General features: G+C 36.2%; 2 protein-coding genes and 2 long non-coding RNA genes across 4 annotated transcripts; 3 read left to right on the forward strand and 1 right to left on the reverse strand.

Moving 5' to 3' along the window:
* Window positions 9–1,898, forward strand: LOC110270421. Its single transcript, XR_002359926.1, has 2 exons — window positions 9–324; window positions 868–1,898. It is a non-coding gene; the product is annotated as an uncharacterized LOC110270421 (long non-coding RNA).
* On the forward strand, window positions 1,986–4,674 carry LOC107634762. Its single transcript, XR_001619046.2, has 4 exons — window positions 1,986–3,266; window positions 3,863–3,922; window positions 4,016–4,125; window positions 4,282–4,674. It is a non-coding gene; the product is annotated as an uncharacterized LOC107634762 (long non-coding RNA).
* On the forward strand, window positions 7,320–8,610 carry LOC107633922 (WAT1-related protein At3g18200-like). Its single transcript, XM_021117460.1, has 4 exons — window positions 7,320–7,390; window positions 7,477–7,593; window positions 7,668–7,918; window positions 8,387–8,610. The coding sequence occupies exons 1-4, from the start codon at window positions 7,320–7,322 to the stop codon at window positions 8,608–8,610; spliced, it is 663 nt and encodes a 220-aa protein (XP_020973119.1).
* On the reverse strand, window positions 10,260–12,276 carry LOC107631777 (T-complex protein 1 subunit delta). Its single transcript, XM_016335325.2, has one exon. The coding sequence runs from the start codon at window positions 12,115–12,117 to the stop codon at window positions 10,513–10,515; it is 1,605 nt and encodes a 534-aa protein (XP_016190811.1). The 5' UTR covers window positions 12,118–12,276; the 3' UTR covers window positions 10,260–10,512.

A 14,002-nucleotide genomic window follows, 5' to 3' on the forward strand; every position in this document is an offset into this window, starting at 1 on the left:
GAAAAAAAAAAAAAACCCAACGTTCAGCCCTCACTCACTCACTCACCCCCTTCCCCCAACACGGCAACACCCCCACCTATTCGTGAATCACTATCCCTCTGAACTCTGAAGCAAAGTTCAAAATCACCCTGCGAAAACCCTAGGTTCTCCCTGCAATGGTTCTGCCGCAGTGCCGCCGCCATCCGTGCTATCGGCGCCTCCGTGTCCTCTCTTGTAACTCAGGCCCTCTCTTGTAGCTCGGCGTCCTCCTTCCCCTGTCCCCGTCCTCCCTGGCTTCTCTGTTCGAGGTTGGAGCAGCTCGCCGCTCACCGGTCTCCGTCGAAGGTTAGTGGCACTGCGTTCACTTCTTCGGTTCTGCTCTTCCTTTTATGCTCTGTTTGCTGATTTTTGAACGTGAAATTGTGAATGGATTAATGGAAATCAAATAATTGATTTTGTGCTGCTGCCCTTTTTTAATTCCTGAAATTTTGGTTGAAATTTTCTTGCTGCTGCTAAAAATGGAAATCAAATCATTATTGAAATTTTTGTTTAGCTTTATTGATTTCAGGTTTAGTGTGATTAGGGATTACTTGTTGCTGTTTTGTAATGTTTGTTGCTGAATGCTAAAAATGGAAATAAAATTAAATGCTGTTTGTTGCTGAATGATAATTTTTGTTGCTGAATGCTGTTGGTAGTATTAATTTTGTGCTGCTATTAATTTTCTGGCTGTGTTGCTGTTGTTGTGGGTTCTCGGTTCTAGTGTGCTGTTGTGTGTTTTGTGACTCTGCTGTGTTGATCATCTTTCTCAATTGTCAATCTTCACTCTTCACTCTTCACTCACTTGCGTTGTGTTGATCAACTTTCTCAACTGTCGATGTTCTTTATCAGAACTGAGAAGGAAAATGGCAATCTAAACCAGCAAAAGGATTTCCGCAGCGTAAGCGCGTGCTCACACTCGCAGGAACAAGAAAACTAACTTTTTTTTTGCCCTCTGGTACCTCTTCGTCTTTCCTTCTATTTCTGCACTTGCTCATTGTATAGTAAGTCAACTCTTTGGATTTATGGCATAATTGAATTGGAGATTCAAGAGACACAGTTGATTTCTAATACTGAAAATTCACCCTTAGTTTTGATCTAAATTGTTTTGTTTAGTAGGAGCTAATAGAATCTCTTCATGGCTTTATCATTGTTGTTTTCCAAGTTATACTAGTTTCTTGTAAGAGAATTAAAGCTAGCTAGTCTTGCCTTCCGTTTTGCACAAATAAGAATATGTAAATAGGCCATTTTCTCAAAACTATAGTTAAAATTAGGAAGTTTAATTTAATAATATATGATGCAGATACGCCCATGGTACAAATATTTGAGTAGAAACGAAGTATTTGTACATTGTAGCTTGCATATGTTGCGGAATAGGATAATAACAATTAAGAGTATTGAGTATTGATATACTTGTTATCTCTCCTTGAAATGTTACTCTCTATTTACTGTTTTAATTTAGCTTTGCATTCTCTCGGGACTTTTTGGAACAGTGATTATAATGTTGTTTATTGGGTTTCTTTCAATATATTATAGTATTATCTGATATCTTCACACTTTGTACTATTTGAATTGGCATTTCTTTCAATAGTCACTCACAAGCTGCTTTTACATTCTAAGATGTTTATTTATAATTTATTAATTATTTTATTCTAAAATAGTTTTTTCGGTTGAACTACGGTTAGACCGGTTGGATCAGTGAACCAGTGACTAGAGCAGTTTGATGACTAGTCCGGTTCTCAGAACCTTGGTTGCAACACAGAACTCTTCGTATAAATTAGTCCATGGAGGGAAAATACGAGAACAATACCCGTGTCTCTGTTAAACCTCACGTATCCTGGCAAAATAAGTTAAGTTTAGTGATTAAAAAAAAAAAAAAAAAGTGAGAAAGCAAATATGTTTGGCAGGACCTTTAATTATGGTGAATCTACTTAATTTCGTCATTGAACTTATATCCGCAATGTTTGCGGGCCATGTCAGCGTGTTGGCTCTCTCCTGCGTTTTCATGCTCACCTCCTTCTCTTCTGTCATTGGCATTGGTTCAGTGGTCAGTTCCCCCTACATTCATCTCTTAATACTCATTTTACCGTTTCACTACTTTTTTTTGTTTATAATTTGAATTTGTTAAAGAATATCAAATAAATATAATCCATAGAACCCTCCCTATATTTCAACACCAATCAGTTCGGATTATATTTATTTGATATTCTTTGACAAATTCAAATTATAAACGAAAAGAAAAGGAGAAAAATCCGATTGGTGAAACCGTAAAAAGAGTGTTAAGAGATGAATGTAAAGGGAACTGACCACTAAATCAATGCCAGTGACAGAAGAAAAGGAAGTGGTCTTGAAAACGCAGAGCCAACACACTGACATGGCCCGCAAACATTGTGGAGATAAGTTCAATGACGAAATTAAGAAAATTTACCATAATTAAAGGTCCTGCCAGACATATTTGCTTTCTCATTTTTTTAATCACTAAACTTAACTTATTTTGCCCGGATATGTGAGGCTTTAACAGAGACACGGGTATTATTCTCTAATTTATATGTTTTTCAATCTCAAATAACAGAGTTTACGAAGAGTTCTGTGTTGCAACACAATAAGTTAGGTTTATATTTATGGTTTAATTATTCTGCAGGTCCCTATAATTTCACCAAATTTTCAATTAGGTCTTTATATTTTTTTTTTAACTTTTCGATTGGATCCCTGTACATTAAATTTTTTTCAATTAAGTCTCTGCCGTGAGAATAACATTTAAGGTAACAAAATATTCTCTTTAAAAAACTAATATTCTTATGAATAGGTTAGAATAGCTAGTTGAACATACATCTATTTTTTAGAATTTGGATCCTCTAAATTTTAAATTTGTACTTTAGAGGGTAAAGTGTGATCTTCTACCCTTGAATGGTTTCTCTCTCATATTTATTCTTGGTTCCACCTATAAAATAAATGGTGAGAGATCACACTTAAATCTCTAAAGTGAAATTCAAACTTTAGAGAATCCAAATCCTGTGCACTGCGTTTCTCCTCCATTGGTCCATCTTCTTCATCCATAGCCGCCGTCGTCCATGGCGGAGGCTTGGTAGTCATCCGTCCATCGCATCCTTCTCTCTGCGCTGCTCTGTTCTGTGTTGCTTTGTTCTATGGTCTTCTGTGCTGTTTGCCCGTCGAAGCCCTCGCCGTGCCTCGCCTCACGTCACCTCGCTGCGACGCGCCGCGATCTGCCTGTACTCGATTTGTCAAAACAGGTGACATTAAAATTGATTTTTTTTCATTTTTTCGAAGTTGATGAAACATGTTTATGCATATATCAATTTTTTCGTAGTTGATTAAAATTGGTTTGCTCTAATTTTAGTGTTTGATATTCATATAGATATTGTTTTGAAGTAACACTTTTTAGGATAATTCTTGCTTAGATACTATCGTTCGTTTTTTACTTAAAGTGATTGGATCAAACTTAGATGTTGTAGTAGTAGTTATGACTTGTGAAGTTCAATTGGTGTGCAAATGCAATAAGGTTTAGTGATTAATTTTGAATACTGAAAGTATACTCTTAAGTATTGATGTAAAATTTATTATGCTGTCATTAGATTATATTGCATCAAATGTGTCTGTGATTGCGAGACATGGATTCTAACAGTAAAACCTTCTTGACGAGTTGATATATAATTTGGTTATGCTTAATTTAGTTGGATAGTAACTACATCAAAATGTTTTCTTAATCAGTTGGAAAACATATCATTGATATGCTATGTCCACTATACAATTATTTCTTAATTTAGTTCTTCTGATATATTTTTACATGCAGTAATGTGGATTTGGTTGTATTTAATGTCAATTTTAGGGTTGCTTCTGTTGATAGTGAAGATGCTTTTGATTCAGCTTCTGAAGTAAATGTACATGGGTATGTTGACTGTGAGTCGCTTTTATTTCATCGAACTTATTCGAAGCATAATCTTAAATGTTATTGGGTGTGTATTTGACCGGGATTGAACAGATGGACTATCAACACTAAGTACTATACTGCTGATGTTTCTGTGTCATCTTGGTGATGATTTTTCTGTCCGGAACCTGCCCGTGTTTGTGATGGTTTTTGACACGAATAATGTTAGTTCCTTCACTTGACTACCCTTCAATTTATTTTTTGGTCAATGATCATTTATTCCATGAAAAAAATCTTACTTTCATTGTTTTAGCGTGTGTCTTGTTTTTGGCAGCCATTCTAACAGTAAACTTAATTTTCATTTTTCTTGTTATATGCAGCCATCTTCTCTAACTGCTATCTAAGATTGTGTATCTGGCTTGATATTCAAAACTTTGATATGATCATGTATGATTGCATATATTTGCTTTTATATGCAATAAATTGTTGGGACACCTGATGAACTCAAGTATGCTCTCTCAGAATTCTTCTCGGCTCGAAATCGGCCGTTATCAATGTTATTATTGATCTCTATACTGGTTCAGAGAGTGGGAGGCTGCAACACAAGAACTGATTTTCAGATTTTAAATTCAATAATACAAATTACATAGTCTTGTAGTTTTCTATGGTGTATCATGATATAATAAAGACACAAATTATATTCCATAAATCTACACAAATGTAAAATGTTACATGATCACAATTGTAAACTTATTACTACTATTTCTATTTCATTTTATCTACTTTTTTTAGGTTCTTAAGATAAGGAATTTTGAAAGTAAAAAAAAAAAAGAGAGAAGGTATTTTGGTACAATTTATATATAAAGATATGTAGTTAAATCCTGCTGGCCAAAATTTGCCTGCCCCGCGTACCTCAGATTCGAAGTTAGTAAACATTATGGAGATAAATTCATGGCGAAATTAAGAAGATTTATCATGATTAAATTAAATAAATAAAATCGAAATATGTAATATATATAGACAATTTATTATTTAAAAAATGCGATATATTCATACAAAGGCAAAAAGGATATGCGCGTAATGTGTATCTGAGATACGTATATTATTATATTGATTTAATTATAATATTATGTACCCGTATTATTGTATTTATATGGTTAATTAAATATTTAATTAAAAAAAAATTAAAAAAATTAACATTTAAAAATTTAAAACTATCCAAAATATGTGCAAAATAATATGTATGGCTAATAAAATATGAGTCCAAATTAATAATTGACTAATAAAAAAACGCACTCTAATAAAAATATTGTATGACTAGTAAGCATCCTATATTAAAAAAAAAAAATTATCCGATTATTGCTTATACTATACTAAAAGTGCGTGTAAAATATAGGATGCTTGCTAGCCATCCAATATTTTTATTAGAGTACTTTTTTATTTTTATAAACAATGGGGGTGAAAGAACACCTAAAGGAACAACAAGAAAATCACTCTAGGAAAGAAACTCCTACTAGATAAGTCATAAAACATAAAGGAATACTGAAAGGCAAAAAGAAAACAACATGATATAATATTTATATAACAAATTAATAAAGTTTTACTTGTAAAGGTTGAATTTAATAAATATCATATAATATTTATCTAAAATATTTTAAAGCAAAAACAACACTATAATATAAAGACATTTAATTATGATATTTTATTATTAATTTTAATGTAAAATATATAATTTAATTAAACTATGGATCAGTCGAGTCTACTTAAAAGTTAAAACATGACTTAACCTGATACAAAATTATACAGGATAAAATGACAAATTCGAATATAAAAAATACTTTGATTTCGAGCCAAAATTCAGGGGTTTTGAATCTTCAACACCCATAGGCCCTCTAGTCAACTTTTGAAGAACTATAGAACTAAGAGTTAAGATCATTGCCCGAAATCCAAATCCAATCCAATATTAAGTAATGATTATGTAGTTTGAGTTAACAAATCTTGTTTTCTCTCGTTTATGCTAGCACAACGTCCAGACAATATATTGTCACCATCAATTACTCATTTAGAATATTCATTTTACATGCAACGAAAATGATAAGATACTATAATACTATCGTATCGATTTTCTTTGAAAACCAATAAAATATATTATCTTTTAAGAATAGAACAATTTCGTATCATTATTATTAAATTGCATGCCAAATCCTACGTTAAATTGAATTCATAGTAAAATTGAAGAAATTACTCGACGATGATAGAAAATCAATACAAATAATAATGTCACTAAAATCATTACAAAGGAGATGGTGGGAACATGGTCAAGCAAATCATAGAGGTTGGCCACTCTCTAACTACCTGGCTAACGTGATCCACCTTCAATTTGTCTCCCTAAAATATTACATTTTGTAGCCTAGAGATAACTTAGCATATATGTTAAACGCTTATATGCCTTTGTAATTGTTCATACACTGGCTCAACACTAAGGCCCAGTTCCAAATACACCAAAAGATCCAATCTAAAGATTGCCTTCGTTATTCACCGACCTCTTTAAAAGAGGTCGGACTCAACACAGACTTCTTTCCAAAGAAGTCGGGCTCAAGAGATAGCTGGTAGATAACACTTATTTAAATAAGTAACTGCCCTTAAAATCTCTCAACCCACTTCTAGAAGCCATATCCCAACAATCCCTAGATAAAGGGACGGTTATCCACCTAAAAAGGTGGCACTACTCCAACGGTGGTTATTGGATCACCACTATAAATACCCTGACACTCCTCAGGTATCTCTAAGCCCAATACTCTCTAGACCTGCTCACACCCTTGCTGACTTAGGCATCGGAGTGTCTTTGCAGGTACCACCCCCATTCGTTCATACTCACAAGTCGGACGGAGGCCTCCAAGGCGCAGACCCGCTCAAAGGCTTCCTTCCTCAGACGATTGGGTCAACCCAGCGAGTCCACTCCAATAATCTCCGGTTACCCATCGTAACAGTAATAATATCGGTAGCTGCCGATAATCACTTTATAAAAAATGAACAATTTTGAATGTTCCTTCAGATTGTTTCCTCTCTATATAAGCACGTCTCTCTAAGTATTTCCTTAATCTCCATACCCAAGTCTAAGTTGCTAGAACAAGAACACAGGAATGGAAAGTGTTATGACAAAAAAAAGTGAAGCTTCTTGTGGCATTAATGGCCCTTCAATTTTGTTTTGCAGGATACCACATTGTCTCTAGACTTGCACTTAATATTGGTGTCGGTAAAGTTGTTTACCCTATTTATCGAAATATAATTGCCCTTCTTTTGTTGAGTCCACTTGCTTGTTTCTTAGAGAAGTAAGTTTCATGATTAAACATGCATATTTTATAGTTTCCTATAGTCTCTGTCACTTTTTATGTTAGCAAGATTTTAACATGAAACAATGAACAGGAACGAAAGACCACCTCTTACTTTTTCTTTGCTGTTTCAGTTTTTCCTATTAGCATTGCTCGGGTAAGCAATAAAAAAAAACCCTGCAATTTTCGAGTTATTTGTTTCCGTTTTATTCTTCTAACATTATTTTTCATTGGCTGTGCTAGCATCACTGCAAACCAAGGGTTTTACTTGTTGGGATTATATTATGCTTCTCCAACTTTTGCTTCTGCAATGCAGAATTCAGTTCCTGCAATCACTTTTGTCATGGCCTCAGCTCTAGGGTATTTCATTTCACATCTCCTTCTGAGTTTGAACATTTTTGTCATCTGATCTATTCACAAGTTGTTTTTTATAGACTTGAGGAAGTCAACATTGCAAGAATAGATGGATTGGCAAAAATTCTAGGAACCATTGCAAATGTTGGAGGTGCAACTGTGAACTGTGATCACTCTATACAAAGGCCCTCCTCTTCTCCACCTGCAGACACCTCAGATGCAAGAAGAAAGCTACATACATCAGTCATCAACCAAAGTTCAGAATTGGACATGGGGTTGCGTATACTTGCTTGGACATTGTTTGTCTTGGGCTGCTTGGATGGTTTTTCAGGTATCTTCGTCATAATCATTATTGATCATGAGTTACATGCATGAAAGTTGAAACTGCAAATTAGTAAACGCCTGGCTTCATTCTTAATAATGTTGCACTGACTCTATTTGCTTAATTGTTTTCTCATGTTAAGCAAAGTGGCTAAACCCTTTTTTCAGGCTCTTGTGGTGAAGAAGTATCCAGCAAAACTATCACACTTCCTTTACATTCTTCTTTGGATTAGTTCAGTTCTTGATTATAGCAGCCTTTTTAGAAACTGATATGGAACGTTGGAAGATAATATCAACAGAAGAGCTTCTTACCATCCTATATGCTGTAATACTCTTCACTTCATCAATGAAATATAGTTCGGATGTTGATCATCTTAATTGAAAAAGTCACGTGAATATGTGATTCATTCTTATCTAATCTCAAATCATGCAACTTGGTGTAAGTCAACTGAATTCATTTATGCCTTGATGATTCCAGGGAATTGTATCGTCTGGGGTGTCATATCTCTGCAAACATGGTGTATTCAAAGGGGTGGCCCTGTATGTGTTGCTGTCTTTCAGCCATTGCAAACCTTTTTAGTTGCTATAATGGCAGCCCTCATTCTTGGTGATCAGTTATGCTCTGGAGGGTATATAGAACAATTTATTAACCCTGAATATAAGATTTTCTTCAATCAGTTGAAAAATGGCATAATTCCGTAATTTGAACCCCCCCCCCTCTCTTTTTCTCTCTTTTTTACAGGATTGTCGGCGCAATAAGCCTTGCTCAACGATGAGGGATTATCAGCGCAATACTGATCATGGTTGGCCTCTACTTAGTCCTATGGGGAAAGAGCAAGAGCAAAGAGAAAAATGCAACCAATGCAAAAAAGTCATTACTAACAGAAGCCTTGCTCAACGATGAGGAAGAGAATAAACATGCTGATGCAGCACCTAAAGGCATACCTTGACATCTCGATCCATTGACATTGACAAATACATGCAATCATGCATACCATGGCATCTAGTTTCTGGTGTAGTATCAGCACAACACAACACAACAACTGAAGTAGTCCAGCTCTTTGCAGCATTGCAACTTGTGCAAGAATCAGCTATTTTTCATTAATGTTCTTTATGCTTATTTTCACCTAGTAAATCATATACTAGATATTCGAGTCAAGGGCTCGAGGCATAAGGCCTGCTGGCTAATGTTAGTTTAAACGAGAAGATAAAACTGTCCGCTAGAATCCATGTGCTTTTGCTTTACTCACTGACATGTACATCTGATTTTATGTATGAAAGGTCATACTCACTATGAACATTTAAAAACCCACTTTAGATGAATGATGAGTCTAAATAGATGAGTTCTCTATACATGAATGTTAAGTTTACCGTTCCTTTTTCAATTTTATAAACAGCATGCCAGCAAAAAGAAAGAACTTACCACGCAACTATTAACAAGGGGTCCAGAACTCAGAAACCCAACCGAGAACAACAGCAACTAAGAGGCAGTCACCACACTCAATGAACACCGCAGCCAATCAACCACTCACAGTGATACATCAACCGAATCCACAATTCACACAACTGCTAAAACTATTCAATCCAAGGGCTCACTTTTTAATTTGAATATGGAAGCAAAAGTGGTGTTGATTTCGGATATGGGGGATAGTTTCAGTGAAACAGAACTCGGACCATGCGAGTTCTCCGTCAGTAAAAAAATTGAAAACAACAAACAACTCGGAGGGTCCGTTTTCTGGCTTCCGAAATTCATATTTGTCCAACCACAAGTCGGACCATGCGATTTCTTAAGGAAAATTTTAAAATCAAACAACTCACATGATCCGATTTGTGTACTCCCACAAGTCGGAGTCTGAATTTTTTTTCAACTTTTTAAACACAAATCGGATGGTCCGATTTGTGTACTCCCACAATTTTAAAAAACACCAAAAATTACCATGTTAAAGTATAGCACTCATTTTGCTTCCATATCAAAATTTTTTAGCCAAAAAACCTTCCTGGTGCTTTTCAATAAAGTCTTGTCATATCCAAGTGGATGACATCACTGCAGCAGAATACTGATCTAAAGTTTCTGCATGAGTCCCAACCTGCTATTCCCACTGCAGCAATCAAAGGGGTGGACAACCCCCTCATCAGTAAAAAGGGCAACACCAAATATCGCTGGTAACCCTAGCCCAGTTTTACAAGAGTTGACTCAGAAGTAGATTCCGAAAATAGTTCTCCTTCCCTCTTGTAAGAAGCCATTCTAATGAGATATATACATCCCTACCGTATTTTCTGATTACTAAAGAAAGTGAAAATGGTTAGACATAACACACCTAGAGACTTGCTACATCAACAGAAGAAATGAATTAATATTAATAGACTCTAAATGGATAACATTAAGTAAAAATATTGCTGGTGACACCAGAAAGCACCACAATTCACAAGGGCATCCAAAATTTTAGATATAGAAGCAAAAGCAAGTTGAAATTACATAACCAAAGTCACTAGCAAGCACATACACTAGGAATTTAATTAAAACAAAGAAAGGCGTAAGATGATGACTCTTTAATCATTTAAAAAAAGGATGATGGCTCAATTTCTGTAACTATTCACTCAAATCTACCTCACAGTTACAATATCATCGATCTTCAGAATCATCCGCACACACTCTGTAGCCAAGGTGATTGCACTCGTGCTTACCAGCAGTGGCTGCACCACATTCTCCTCCAAGATGTTGGTAATCTGACCCTTCCTCACATTGATTCCGGCATTGATCTCTCCCTGCGCGTGCCGATTCCTCAGCTCAGTCACAATTGCAATGGGATTCAAACCTGCATTCTCAGCCAAAGTATAAGGAATGACTTCGAGCGCCTCAGCAAAAGCTCTAACACAGTAACCCTCCATCCCATGCAAAACCTTAGCCCAGGCACCAAGTTGCCTTGAAAGCTCAATCTCGGGAGCACCGCCACCAGCAATCAGAAACCTCTTGGCAACCAAACACCTAACAACACACAAAGCATCATGCAGACTCCTGTCCGCCTCATCCAGCACCAGCTGGTTGGACCCGCGAACAAGCACGGTAGTGGTCTTCCCCATATCCTTAATCCCAGTAATCTTCACAATCTTACCATCCCCAAGCGAAACCTCCTCCACAAGGTCAGCATGGCCCAACTTTTCAGCCCGGAAGTGCTCAATGTTGGCAATGGGCAAGCAATTCAAAGTTTTGGTAATAAACTCAATGTCATCCCTCTCAACATCCTTAATCACCAAAATCTTAGCTTTAGCAAGGTAATGCAAAGACAAATCAGTAACAGCATCTCTCAGAATACTCTTCTGAATCAACAACACATTACAGCCAGTAGACTTAATCTTCTTAATCATGCCCAAAATATAGCTCCTCTCTTCCTTCAGAATCCTATCCATCTGAGAGTAATCACTCACCACTATACTCTGCTCAATGTCGGTCTTAGGGGGCGAAATCTGGAACTGAATGACAGCGATCTTGGCATTCTCCATGCGGGTAGGTCCACCGGCAGCATGGCTGACCTTCTTGTCAAAAACGAGACCCTTCACAAGTTCAGTATCGTCGACTGTTCCGCCAAGCTTCTTGACGATCTTGATGTCGCGGAGGTCGACCATGTCAGGGGTGGCAGGGTCTACAACGGAGAGCACGGAGTCGACGGCGAGAGGGGCGAGGAGCGTCGAGTACTGGCTGACAACCTTACTGTTTAGCGAAGTGCTGGCAGACTTGACGAGGGAGTCCTTGTCGGAGAGCTCGACGGGGACAGCCATGGCGGAGAGAACGTCGAGGGCCTTCAGCGAGGCCTTGTGGAGGGAATCTGAGATGACGGTGGGGTGGATGCCGTGTGAGAGAAGGATTAGACACTGCTCGAGGAGTGCGCCGGCGATGACGACAACGGTGGTAGTGCCGTCTCCGGCGGCAGAGTCCTGTGACTTGGAGAGCTCAACGAGCATCTTCGCGGCGGGCTGGAGGACCTGCATCTTGTTGAGTATGGTGGCGCCGTCGTTGGTGATGATGACCTCATCGGAGGAAGTGGAGATCATCTTGTCCATGCCTTTGGGGCCAAGGGAGGTCCTGACGGCACTGGCGACGGCGCGTGCAGCGACAATGTTAGCATGGCGGATGTCCTCCTTGCGCTTGTTGTCGACGTAGGACTCCGTCTTGGAGGAACGGTGCTGCTGAGGGGCTGTGACTGCCGCCATTGTTGAGTGAGCGAGCGAGTGAGTGGGAACCCTAGTATGAGAGTGATGAAATGGGGAAAAAGTGAAAACCCTAGATTTGGGATTCAGACTTCTTTTTTCTTCTGTTGAGCGGGGTTTATGTCTTCACTCTTCTGGGAGCCGCGATTTATTCGGTTTTTTCACTTTTTCTAGACTCTTTCAGTTTCACTTCATCATTTTAATGATTATTGATTATTGATTATTGTATATATAAAAGGAAAAGTCTAGGGGCAAGCAACTTTTTCAAATTCTGACCAGTATGTAACCAGCAAAAAAAAGTGAGTCATTGGATGAAATTCCACACCAATCTCACACCATTAAAACCATCATTGATGGCTATTTGATGGCTACAAATGCCAAAAGTTACTACTCCATAACACTCCTCTATATAAAATCTGGATAAAAGTTTTAAGATTTTGATTAATTTTTCTTTCAATTTTTTTCCTATCTATCTTTTGAATTTTGTAAAAATAAAAACACTTAGGATAAATGATCCTCATAAAAAAAATTCAGGCAACTCAATAAAAAATAAAAAATTTGTTGTAAAAAAAAAAATAACTCTTTATTATTCTAATTTTTCGAATTTCAAAACTACAAATACAAATAGTTAACTTGAGTTTTTTTTTTGTGACTAAATAGTTAACTTGAGTTAGTTTATATTGTAGTTAGTTTCTAAATTTTGTCTTAAATTTAACAGGAGTAATTTGCATATTGAATAGCTAATAACATTCTATTTTAATTTGTAAATAAATTAATTCATCAAATATCATCAATGTAAAAGTTTTTCCTTTAATTCTAGAGTATTAATTATTGATTGTTAATATTTAAAAGATTGAAAAAGAAATTATTACATAAAAAGTTTAGTTGTGTTTTTTTAATACACAAAAAAATATATCACTTAACTAATAATGTTATAACATTCACATCACTCATTTTATTATATCAACTTTAATAATAGGACAACATTAAATCTGCTTAAAAACTTCTTGAGATATAAATCAAACGTTTGAAACATTAAAAACTAACTTAGAATTTAGTCCAAACATTATGAATTAAAATAATATTTTATTTCAAATTATTAGAATAAACCATAAAAAATACACCTAAATTTGTATAGTTGTTGTATCATCACTCTAAAAAAAACACTTGTGTACATAATCAATAATAAAATTTAAAGCAAAAAATTCGATTTTCCAAAAAAACCCTGAAACTCACTGTAAACAACAATAGTAGAAGTGACTCATCAAGAACTTCGGTGTATCGGAGCCATTGAAGCCGTCATAGATTCTCACGAACAACCAATTCTATTACTCTGACATCACCACATGCACACAATCCTCTCCCGCATTCTCCAGCGTCCACTACACATTACTCTGCCGCTATAGCCCTTTCCCTCCTTGACTCCTTCAGTCTTCGACGGATCTTCCTTCCTCCTGACGAAATTCAGCATGGACACACCCCAAGGCTGCTTCATCTCCAAAAGGCTTCTTTAGTGGAATGCCTTAAGACCGGAGATCCTCTTCTTCCATTCCTTCTTCACGTACAAGCTGTCCAGCAACACTAAATAAGTTTGAAATGGACGAAAGCACCGAAAATGAACTTGAAAGTGAATTTGGTGTGGATTGGGAAGAAATGGAGAAAAGGGGAAAAGGGAAAACAATTGGAATAAAAAAGTGAGTTAGTGGAAGAAAAGATGTATGATAAAAATGAGAAAAAAAGAAGAACAAATGATGAAGATAAAAAGAAAAAAGAATAAATGATAAAGATGAAGAGTTAAAAATTAGAATTTTATAATTATGTATAAATCAATTTGAACATTTTAAACATATTTGAAATACTAATTTGAATTAAATTTTATTGTTTGTTT

The sequence above is a fragment of the Arachis ipaensis genome, chromosome B03 (genome assembly GCF_000816755.2).
Source record: "Arachis ipaensis cultivar K30076 chromosome B03, Araip1.1, whole genome shotgun sequence".
NCBI classification, from domain to species: Eukaryota; Viridiplantae; Streptophyta; class Magnoliopsida; order Fabales; family Fabaceae; genus Arachis; species Arachis ipaensis.